The 9,197-nt window shown below is 30.9% G+C and overlaps 1 protein-coding gene across 2 annotated transcripts; it reads left to right on the forward strand.

Annotated features, from left to right (window-relative positions):
* Window positions 1-3,494: 3,494 nt before the first annotated feature.
* On the forward strand, window positions 3,495-8,889 carry LOC107665519 (diamine acetyltransferase 1-like). 2 transcript variants are annotated; one of them, XM_016456538.1, is made up of 6 exons: window positions 3,495-3,741; window positions 4,423-4,474; window positions 4,546-4,629; window positions 7,087-7,188; window positions 7,273-7,313; window positions 8,299-8,885. In XM_016456538.1, exons 1-6 carry the CDS (start codon window positions 3,676-3,678, stop codon window positions 8,467-8,469), a joined length of 516 nt encoding a protein of 171 aa, XP_016312024.1. In that variant the 5' UTR covers window positions 3,495-3,675; the 3' UTR covers window positions 8,470-8,885. The 2 variants fall into 2 exon arrangements, with proteins under 2 accessions (XP_016312024.1, XP_016311951.1); XM_016456465.1 differs by having other exon boundaries at window positions 7,087-7,313; window positions 8,299-8,889.
* Window positions 8,890-9,197: the final 308 nt, after the last annotated feature.

The raw sequence follows: 9,197 nt of genomic DNA on the forward strand, positions 1-9,197 counted from the left end.
TTTAAGCATAAACTAGCTTCATTGTGATGATGTTTTTTTGTTTTGTTTATTTAAACAAAGACATTATTTTTCTTCTCATGTTATTTTTATTTAAGAATGTTTAGATATTTGTACTGGAAAATTAGACAAAATTGTCAAGTAAAAAAATTGAAAACATTTTGAAAATTGAAAAAAAAAAAAAAACCATTAAAAAAACCTCAGACAATTTTATGTTTTTGGAGATATTAGTATCACAGTTATTATAGTAAACTAAAACCATAACAAACATTTGTTAGCTGAAATAAACATTAACTGAAATATAAGTTTTTTTTCTCAATATTTAACTTGTTAAATATATATTAATATTCATATTTAACTAAGTTCATGTACTTAAACTAAAACTGAAATAAAACTAATAAAAACTATAGAAATATTAAATAATGACAAAATTACAAACATTTGAAAATCAAAATAAAAAATTTCACTGATGTGTAAAAACTAAAGAAAAACAGCCAGAAACCTTGGTCTAACACTAGCTTGCTCTATTCTTTTTCTATTTTATCGTTTTTCTTTTTATTTATTATATAATTAACAAAAAACCCTTGCTATGTGTACTGCGTTAATCTAACTGAGACTTGTTATAGCACTTGCGTATCATTGCTCTTTTGTTGATTTTGATTGCTTCCATTGTCCTCATTTGGATAAAAGCGTCTGCTAAATTTAAAATGGTTTTAAATCTATTAACTCTACAGAATGCTATCTAAAACACAAATGGAAATCTGTCCCAACTATGTCTATAGTTTTAAATCATTAGCAATGGAAATGCATTGGTCGAAGTTGTGAGGATCCTGAATCTACAAACATGCATAAATGAACCGATTAGTCTGACACTAGATGGCGATGTAGAATCAGCTTTTATAGCACAACCCCAACAAAACAAAGATGTTTGAGTGAAAAATCAACAGTGTCATGCTTTGCAGCTGCTGTCACTTTGAAACTGAGACTAAATTACAATCGTGAAGTGACGGGACTGTTTTTAAGGAAAGGCCTGTATTACTGCAAACATGCACAGCTGCAATAACAGTGTCACGCTGCTAAAGACTAGATAAGGCTGTCTCCCAGAGAGAGGTTAAGGCCAAAGTGCAAACGTATGAACTGCTAGACAATAAAGCTATGCATGTGGGACTATGCAACTATTGATTGCAATTTCAGTGTTATTAAATCTTGAGCTCCAAATGATCTTTTTAGAAATGTACTCCAAGATATAATTATGTAATATCAGGGTTTCCACAGTCATAACATCTGTAAATGTCAAGAAAATTTGTGATTTTAGCCTATAGAGAAATAATTGAATTGAATCAAATTGTAAAGTCTTGAATGTTTCTGTAATGAATATACATTTTTTTTCTATTTTCATCGAGTAGGAATTGTATTTTTCTGCATAAAATCTTTTATAAGTTGCATATTTAAAATGCTAAAATCCTCACTCCAGTAAGCAGATACTTAATCAATCGATCATGAGGAACCTTGTAATACTTCAGGTCTTTTTACAATGTAGAAAAAAGACTACATTTCTCAAAGTGTTTAAATGGTATTTCAGATCCTTTTGCATTCTAGGACAAAGCCAGGTGAGAATAGATGTAAACAAACTGCTGAATTTGCAGAAGTGTGCCATTTTTTTGTCTTGTTTTTGCAGCACTGCTGAAAATGAATATAGATCGGTGGAAACGTTTGCTCCCCAGAGAGCAGATTTTACTGTAATAGTCTGTGTTTTTGTATATGCACTATGCAGCAAAGGTCAGTCACATGTTCGGGTCAAAGGTGTGGTGCTAAAACTGGAAAGTTTTCCATGAATATGCTGTCAGTGTCACGTGTCAAGAAAAATGGACAAATCAGCATTTAAAGTCACTCAGGGCAGGACATTCTGTTGTAATATTAGCTATATTAATACATTAATATGTCATCCAGTTGCATGTGCAAATAGTTTTCCATCATCCGCACCCGTTCAGTTGTTATTTTTAAGATGTTTTTGTGTGAAGCGTATAAGAAAAAAACATTTCCAGATTCCACAGCAAGGACTGTGATACCTGTGCAGTTGATGTCACTGATGAAAATTGCTGAGAAATATCCGGATGCTGTGCTTTATTTAGACTTTTGCGAAAAGTGTAGTTTTCATCAAACCAAGTGTAAGTCGAGTTGTGTTGACGATACACAAGAGCACGTCGTGGCAAAATACAACACAGGCAAACTCATGGCAAAACAGTCCACATAGTCAGCTTCCTCATGCATGAAGTTTATGTATAAAATCACAGGCAGGTTTCTCTCAATCATCAGAGTTGTATTCATATTCATGATGCATGATGACTTTTAAACCTTTGTTTCAGTATTTTTGAGAAAGTGACGCATCGACTTTATAGGTTTTGACTTTTATTACTGTTATTTATAATTTATTTATACTGTTAATTTATATTAGTATTATTTATTTTTTATTATTTGATTTATTCATTATATGTTTTTATATTTATATTAGTTTGAATTCATATTATTTATAATTTATCATTATTTTATTTCATTTATACTATTATTTATTTATAATATTTATATCGTTACTTTTATTGGCATTATTTATAGCATTTAATATTTGTTTTATTTTTTTATTATCTCTTTTATTGACTGATATTTGACTATTTTGTGATATATATTTTTTTAATTAGATTTGTTTGTTTAAAAAATACAAATATGCATTGACTTTCTAGGTTTTGGCCTCCTACTATTACTTTTACTACTTCAGAATTTATCTATACTATTATTATTATTATTATCATTATTATTATTTCATTATTCATTTTATATTTCTATATTTATATGATTACTTATATTGCTATTTATATTATTTATAAAAACATTTTTTATTATTCTTATGATATTAATTAAATAATGTTTGACTTTTTTGTAATTAAATAAACCACTTGTTGATTAGCAGAAGTTGCCGACAGCCTTGTCAGTTATTTATTGCTGAATTTCTTTTTCCAATTTTTGTGAATTTTGAGTAAATATGTCAAATTTATGTTTATTTTCATGCACATTTTTATTTTTCTGTCAATAAAGTGTATTATGTATATATCGGCATATCAGCCAACAAACAGCCAGTCTGCTTTCTAGATATGCATATAGGCCTCTATGCATTATAGAATAATATAATTGTCAAATATTCAATCAGTGTGTGCAGTTGTAATTGCATTGCCCACAATTTGTTAGATTGCATAAGCAAATTCAAAGGTCTGCTTTATTTGGTATATCAGGATCCTTATGTCTACAGGACATGACCTTTGCATGATCTGCCGTTTGAAAGTGAAGTACATAAACCGTGTCGATCCTTCCAGAACGATAAACATTAACCCATGCTGCTCTGAGTGAACAAACAAGCCACTGTTTTCAGGAAGGACCCGATGCACAGCAGGTTTTCTGGGAGTGGCCTGAAGGTTTCTGAGCATCAATAAAAGGAGGAACGGTGCAGCTTTGAGCCCAGAGGATGCTTCATCACACCAGCCACTGGATGCCTTTCCAAGCAGGAGAAAGCTGATCTCAGGCCTGTAGCTGAGGCTGAACCCCTGAGAAGCGGATGAAGAAACAAATCTTACTACGTTTCACATACAGAGGACTAGTCAGCAAAGGAAAAAAGAGCAAAAGAAGAAAATGGCCAGTTTTATATTACGGAAAGCCGAGCCCAAGGACGTGTCTGACATACTGCGACTCATAAAGGTATGAAATTCAGTTTGATTGATGCTATTTAAGGCATTTTAAAGCTGCGTAGCTACACCATAAAAATGATTTTTAGAAGTTATAAATAAAGATTATTGGAGTATTTCAGTTTTACTTTAATTAAATGTGTAACTTGCAGTTTCTTTGTAGTTTTAATTATATATATATATATATTTGCAATATTTATGTATGCATGTATTTATTGTTAGAATTATTTTTATTAGTTATTAATTTTATATTTATATTATTTAATTGTAAATTGTAATTTATTAAAATCTATTTATTTAATTTATACTATTATTTATTTATTTATTTATAGTATTTATATTATGACTTTTATTGCTATTATTATTTATATTATTTAATGAAGGTAAAGAGTTCAGGCAGTTTAAAGCTGTGTAGCTACACTGCAAACATTATTTTTCCAAAGTTGATTTAAGTAAATTAAGATTGTTTGATTATGTTTTAATGTTTGTCTTTCTACATCAAAATGTCATGTTTAATTCAGTGTTACTTGCTATTTCTCTATAATTGTGAAATTTACTATCAATTTCTGAGTGAATTTTTTATTTTATTTTTTGACCTTAAATGTTGTGATGATGAGTTGAGATCATGAGTTACAGTACCTAGTTAGTAATCCCAATTTGATCATTTTCAAACCTGAATATGCTTGTTTCATAGGAACTGGCAAAATTTGAAGAAATGGAAGATCAAGTTATTCTTACTGAGAAAGGTAAGCAAGCACATTTAGAATTTAGTAACTTGTGCTTCGCTCTTCTAATGGCTGGTTTTACTCCTGTATAGATCTGCTGGAGGATGGGTTTGGAGATCATCCGTTCTATCACTGTATCGTGGCTGACGTGCCCAAACAGCACCAGAGCGCCGACAGTAAGACTAAACCTATGCTGCAGCTCTGTGATTCAGTGCACAATATGTCGTGCTGTTCTGCTTTTGTTTCCGTATCAGGCTGAAGCGAGCGCATCAGGAGAGTGTAAATTCACACCCGCACTTGATTTACCGAGAGTCTTTGTGTGCATAAAGATGCAAAACTGTGTTTGGAAACACTTTGCACTGCAGCGTGCATGTTACACATTCTGTAAACATGAAGTGCATCTAGTTCATTACTACTAGTTCACCCAAAAATGAGATTTAAGGAATAGTTTTACAAATTCATACATTTTATAAGTTTAGGCATATATGTATGATTTTCTTATTTAGTGTTTTTTCTTGTTTTTATTTTTTCCCCCTTTAAATCAAGATACTTTTACTTGAGTAAACTAGTTTTCTGACGTTTTTGCAAATCAACAAGTGGATCATCTGATCACAAATAGTCAAATAACAGTCACTAAAAAATGATAAATAAAATAATACAATTATTAAATATAAGTAATAATAGCAATAAAAGTAATATAAATATTATAACTAAATAAAAATAGTATAAATAAAATAAAATGATGATAGTATACTAAATTATAAATAACATAATTCATATAAAATAATGTAAATATAAAAGTATAACATGAATACATAATTTAAAAAAAATTATATAAATATAAAATAATAGTATATTTAATATAAGTAAATAGTAATAAAAAGACTGTCAAAACCTAGAAAGTCAATGCATATTTGTATTTGTATTTTTATTTTTTTTTAATTTTCCAAGAAAAAAAAAGTAAAATATCAGTCAATAAAAGTAATAAAAATGATAAATACAAAATATCTGCCAATGGGCTCAGAAAAATTCAGTCCTGCCTAATTTAAACCTAATTTAGAGGAACAACTAGTTTATTTTACTGACCTCATTAGCAGACATTTCTTTTTTATTTTAAAAGTAAAGTCACTTAATTTTGAGACTTTCTTTTTTTTATTTCAGAACACAAAACTAGTCATTTTGCTTCTCAAGTGAATGCATCTTGATTTAAGACTGTTGTAAAATCATTTTATTGAATTAGAAAATAATTTTTTGTAGTGCAACAACTTAAATTTGGGTCTATTCCTACTGTACAAATTCAAAAAAGTTGGATTGTATTGCATATATAGTTCATATATCTCCTTTTTGGAGCTTGAGAGAAGTGGTCACTATTTGGGAATTCAAATTTTGGGAAATATGACGTTAGAGTGAGTAAATAATGCCAGGTATTCATGTTTGGGTGAACTTATTTATTGAAGTAACGCTGTAACATGAACACTGGAATCTGAAGTGTCTTTTTTTTGTGAATCTCAACACAGAGAATTTGAGTTGTTTGACATTTGCCAAGAACGCTCATCCAGTCCCCCTCTGTAATTTATTGTCTTCAGGCTACAGTCTCTTGCTTCGCCATGTACATTGCCCGTGGCGTGTACATGGATGGGCGGGGAGGTAACTGAAAGATCGCTTACAATAGCGTAACATATACAATAAACCAGAGGTAAGGCCACAACAGCTGGGACGTCCCAGCCTTACACCACACTACCATACGCCCCAAACTAACAGCTGTCTGCCAGACGCACCATATGGATGTGTCTCCATACTCACAGCTAGGGATGGGAATCGCAGGCAACGAACGATTCCATGAATCAATCTGTTAGAATTTTGAGGGCAAACAAATGGACAATGTTTGGAAAACAATTCTAATTGCCATGACAACGGCAACGTTTCTTTTATAGCCACATTCCGTCCAAGTCTTTCTAGTTTGTTTTGATTTCCAGCCCTACTCTGCTGCACTGCAAAAATGATTTTCTTACTTAGTATTTTTATCTTGTTTTCCAGTACAAATGTCTAAACATTCTTAAATCAAGATATGTTTACGTGAGAAGCAAAATGACATAAGATATTAAGAAAAATGCATCAAAAATGACATAAGATATTAAGAAAAATGCATCAAAACTAAAAAAAAGTGAGATTTTGCATAAAACGGGAGGGGGTCTGCTAGTGGAGTCAGAAAAATAAAATAATTTTATATATAATTATATATTGTAATAATTTTTATGTAATATACTTATATATATATGAAATAAATGAAAAATATATTATATTATATTATTCTATATTATATTATGTTTCTCAAGTAATTGTATCTTGTTCGGATATTTGTACTGGAAAACAAGACAAGATTGCTAAGATAATATTTTTGCAGCCTAGTATAAACGTTCAAATCAACATAATAAAAGTGAAAAGAAAAAGTGAAATGATGGTTTAATTGAAAATGTGACTGTGGTGTATGCGAGGGTTGTGAGGCCAATAATCCCACCTGAAATTAATTTCAGCAAACCAAAGCAAATTGCAAAAACAACAGCGATTTTGTAGTTGCTAACTAATGCCTTTGTCTTGCTGGAAACAATAGAGTGATTGAAGTGTGTTTCCAGGTCATGTGATCATTGGCTTTGCCATGTATTATTTCACCTATGACCCCTGGATTGGGAAACTGCTCTACTTGGAGGACTTCTACGTCATGAAGGAGTTTCGGGGTATGAATGTGACCTTATATATTTGTGTTATCAAATTGTCAGAGACACCGTCATGTAACACACTTTTCTCTCTATTAAAATTAGGTTTTGGAATTGGGTCTGAAATCCTGAAGAAACTGAGTCAGGTACGTTTAAATTTCCTTTATGCAGCACCAAAAAGATCAATAACATCTGCTTCTATGGCCCATGAGGAAACTGTTCAAGTATGTTGTTCAGATCACATAGTTACCCTTGTGAAAAAGAAGTGTGCTTAATTGTATTGAATGTGCACTTGCAGTGTACTTCAAATCTTATAAGCATATTTAAAAAAAAAACCACTTGAAGATAATATATTATTAATGAAACAAAAACCTACTTAAGCCCACTTTCATGTTTCTTAACACACTTAAGTACACTTTTAAAAGTGCACTTTGTAATAATGTCAAATTAAAGGTTTTACTTTAAAGTACACTTTAAATTGTTTTAAAATTTAAATAATTTTTAAAAAAGAAGTACATTAATTTGTTTTGATGTGTTCACTAACATGTAAAGTACTTGATTATAATTTTAACTGCAGTGTATTATTCAATATTAAATTTAAAGTTAATATATTTTAATTAAATACATTTCTGTGAGAAATATATTTAAAACATATCATACATGTCACAAGTATATTTTATTTAACCATAAATGTAAAGATGTACTTAAGTCCTACTTAAGTGGGTTAAAAAAACTCTTAAGTTTGCATTTAATAAAATATAAATTTAACTGAAATACATTTGAATTGAATTGCAAGTAACGTGTTTGCACTTAAATGTGTATTTTTATTTTTTTTAAGTATATACACTGTAAAAAAATATTTTTGTCTGAGTGAAAATTGTTTCTACACCAATGTTTTTTTTTCCTGTGTATTTTTTAAAGTATGCTAAGTATGCTGTGTATTTTTTATTTTATTTATTTTTTGCTGTGTTTTTCTTTTTCACCAGGGTACCAAAGCTCAATGTTTACCATACTAGTTAATAATTAGTCCCAGGTTAATGATCCAGCATTATATAGCACCTCTAATCTTCTCCTGGCAGTATATCTTGTACTCAAATCAGTTTTCTCCAATCATTGACTGGTTTTCTGCAGATGGCGGTCAGGACTCGGTGCAGCAGCATGCACTTCATCGTGGCGGAGTGGAACAAACCCTCCATCGACTTCTACAAGCGGCGCGGAGCGTCTGATCTCTCGCTGGAGGAAGGATGGAGGCTCTTCAAGATCGACAAGCAGAACCTGCTCAAGATGACCAATGAGGAGTGAAGCAGATGTCAGGAGGAAACCCACTGCAGAATATCATCTAGTGTTGTCTTCAAACTATGATTGATCCTCTGGTGCTGGTATCCGCTGAAGTGGACAGATCGTCAAAAATCATTTTGAAGCCTTCAGGGTGTTACATCCAAAACCTTTAATTCTTACCCATAATTCTCTGTGAATGTCCCCTTTATATGTCATTGTGTTTTTATGACAAGTTTAAAATGTGTAATTCTCTTAAAATAAGTTATTTTGAAAGATTCTTGTTTTTAAAAGGATACATTAAGATATCTTCTTTTCCTTTGTGATTTAATAATTCATGCATCAGAGACTTTCTGCTTATCATGCAATGCACTGATGTTTATATAGACGTGGCATATTTACTCCTCTGTATACTTCAAGCTTAAATTCTACTGAAAAATTAAAATAAAACATTTAAATTAGAACAAATTTTTTTACTGTTTACCTCATCTTTTTCGTTTTTGATATGAGATCAAATTTCTCCCAATGTAATACTTAGCAACAATTCTACTAAGGCCAGTGTTGGGGGTAACACATTACAAGTAGTGCAAGTTACGTAATCTAGTTAATAGTAAAGTAATGCATTACTTTTTAATTTAAGTAATTTTTTCAAATAAGTAATGTCAGTTACTTTGTTGTCCCATTTATTAACTGACAGCTCTACTGTCCCCATGTTGAGGCGCTGTGTGTGCTGCTGTGTGAACATGATGTTACTG

Source organism: Sinocyclocheilus anshuiensis, unplaced genomic scaffold (assembly GCF_001515605.1).
Source record: "Sinocyclocheilus anshuiensis isolate Anshui unplaced genomic scaffold, SAMN03320099.WGS_v1.1 scaffold245, whole genome shotgun sequence".
Lineage (NCBI taxonomy): Eukaryota > Metazoa > Chordata > Actinopteri > Cypriniformes > Cyprinidae > Sinocyclocheilus > Sinocyclocheilus anshuiensis.

What these genes read in the sequence shown, in the direction of transcription:
- LOC107665519 (XM_016456465.1), top strand. Translation starts at nt 3,676, where the DNA reads ATGGCCAGTTTTATATTACGGAAAGCCGAGCCCAAGGACGTGTCTGAC. An exon ending in ACATACTGCGACTCATAAAG is followed by an intron (nt 3,742 to 4,422) that starts GTATGAAATTCA and finishes CTTGTTTCATAG; the next exon opens with GAACTGGCAAAATTTGAAGA. An exon ending in TCCTGAAGAAACTGAGTCAG is followed by an intron (nt 7,314 to 8,298) that starts GTACGTTTAAAT and finishes GGTTTTCTGCAG; the next exon opens with ATGGCGGTCAGGACTCGGTG.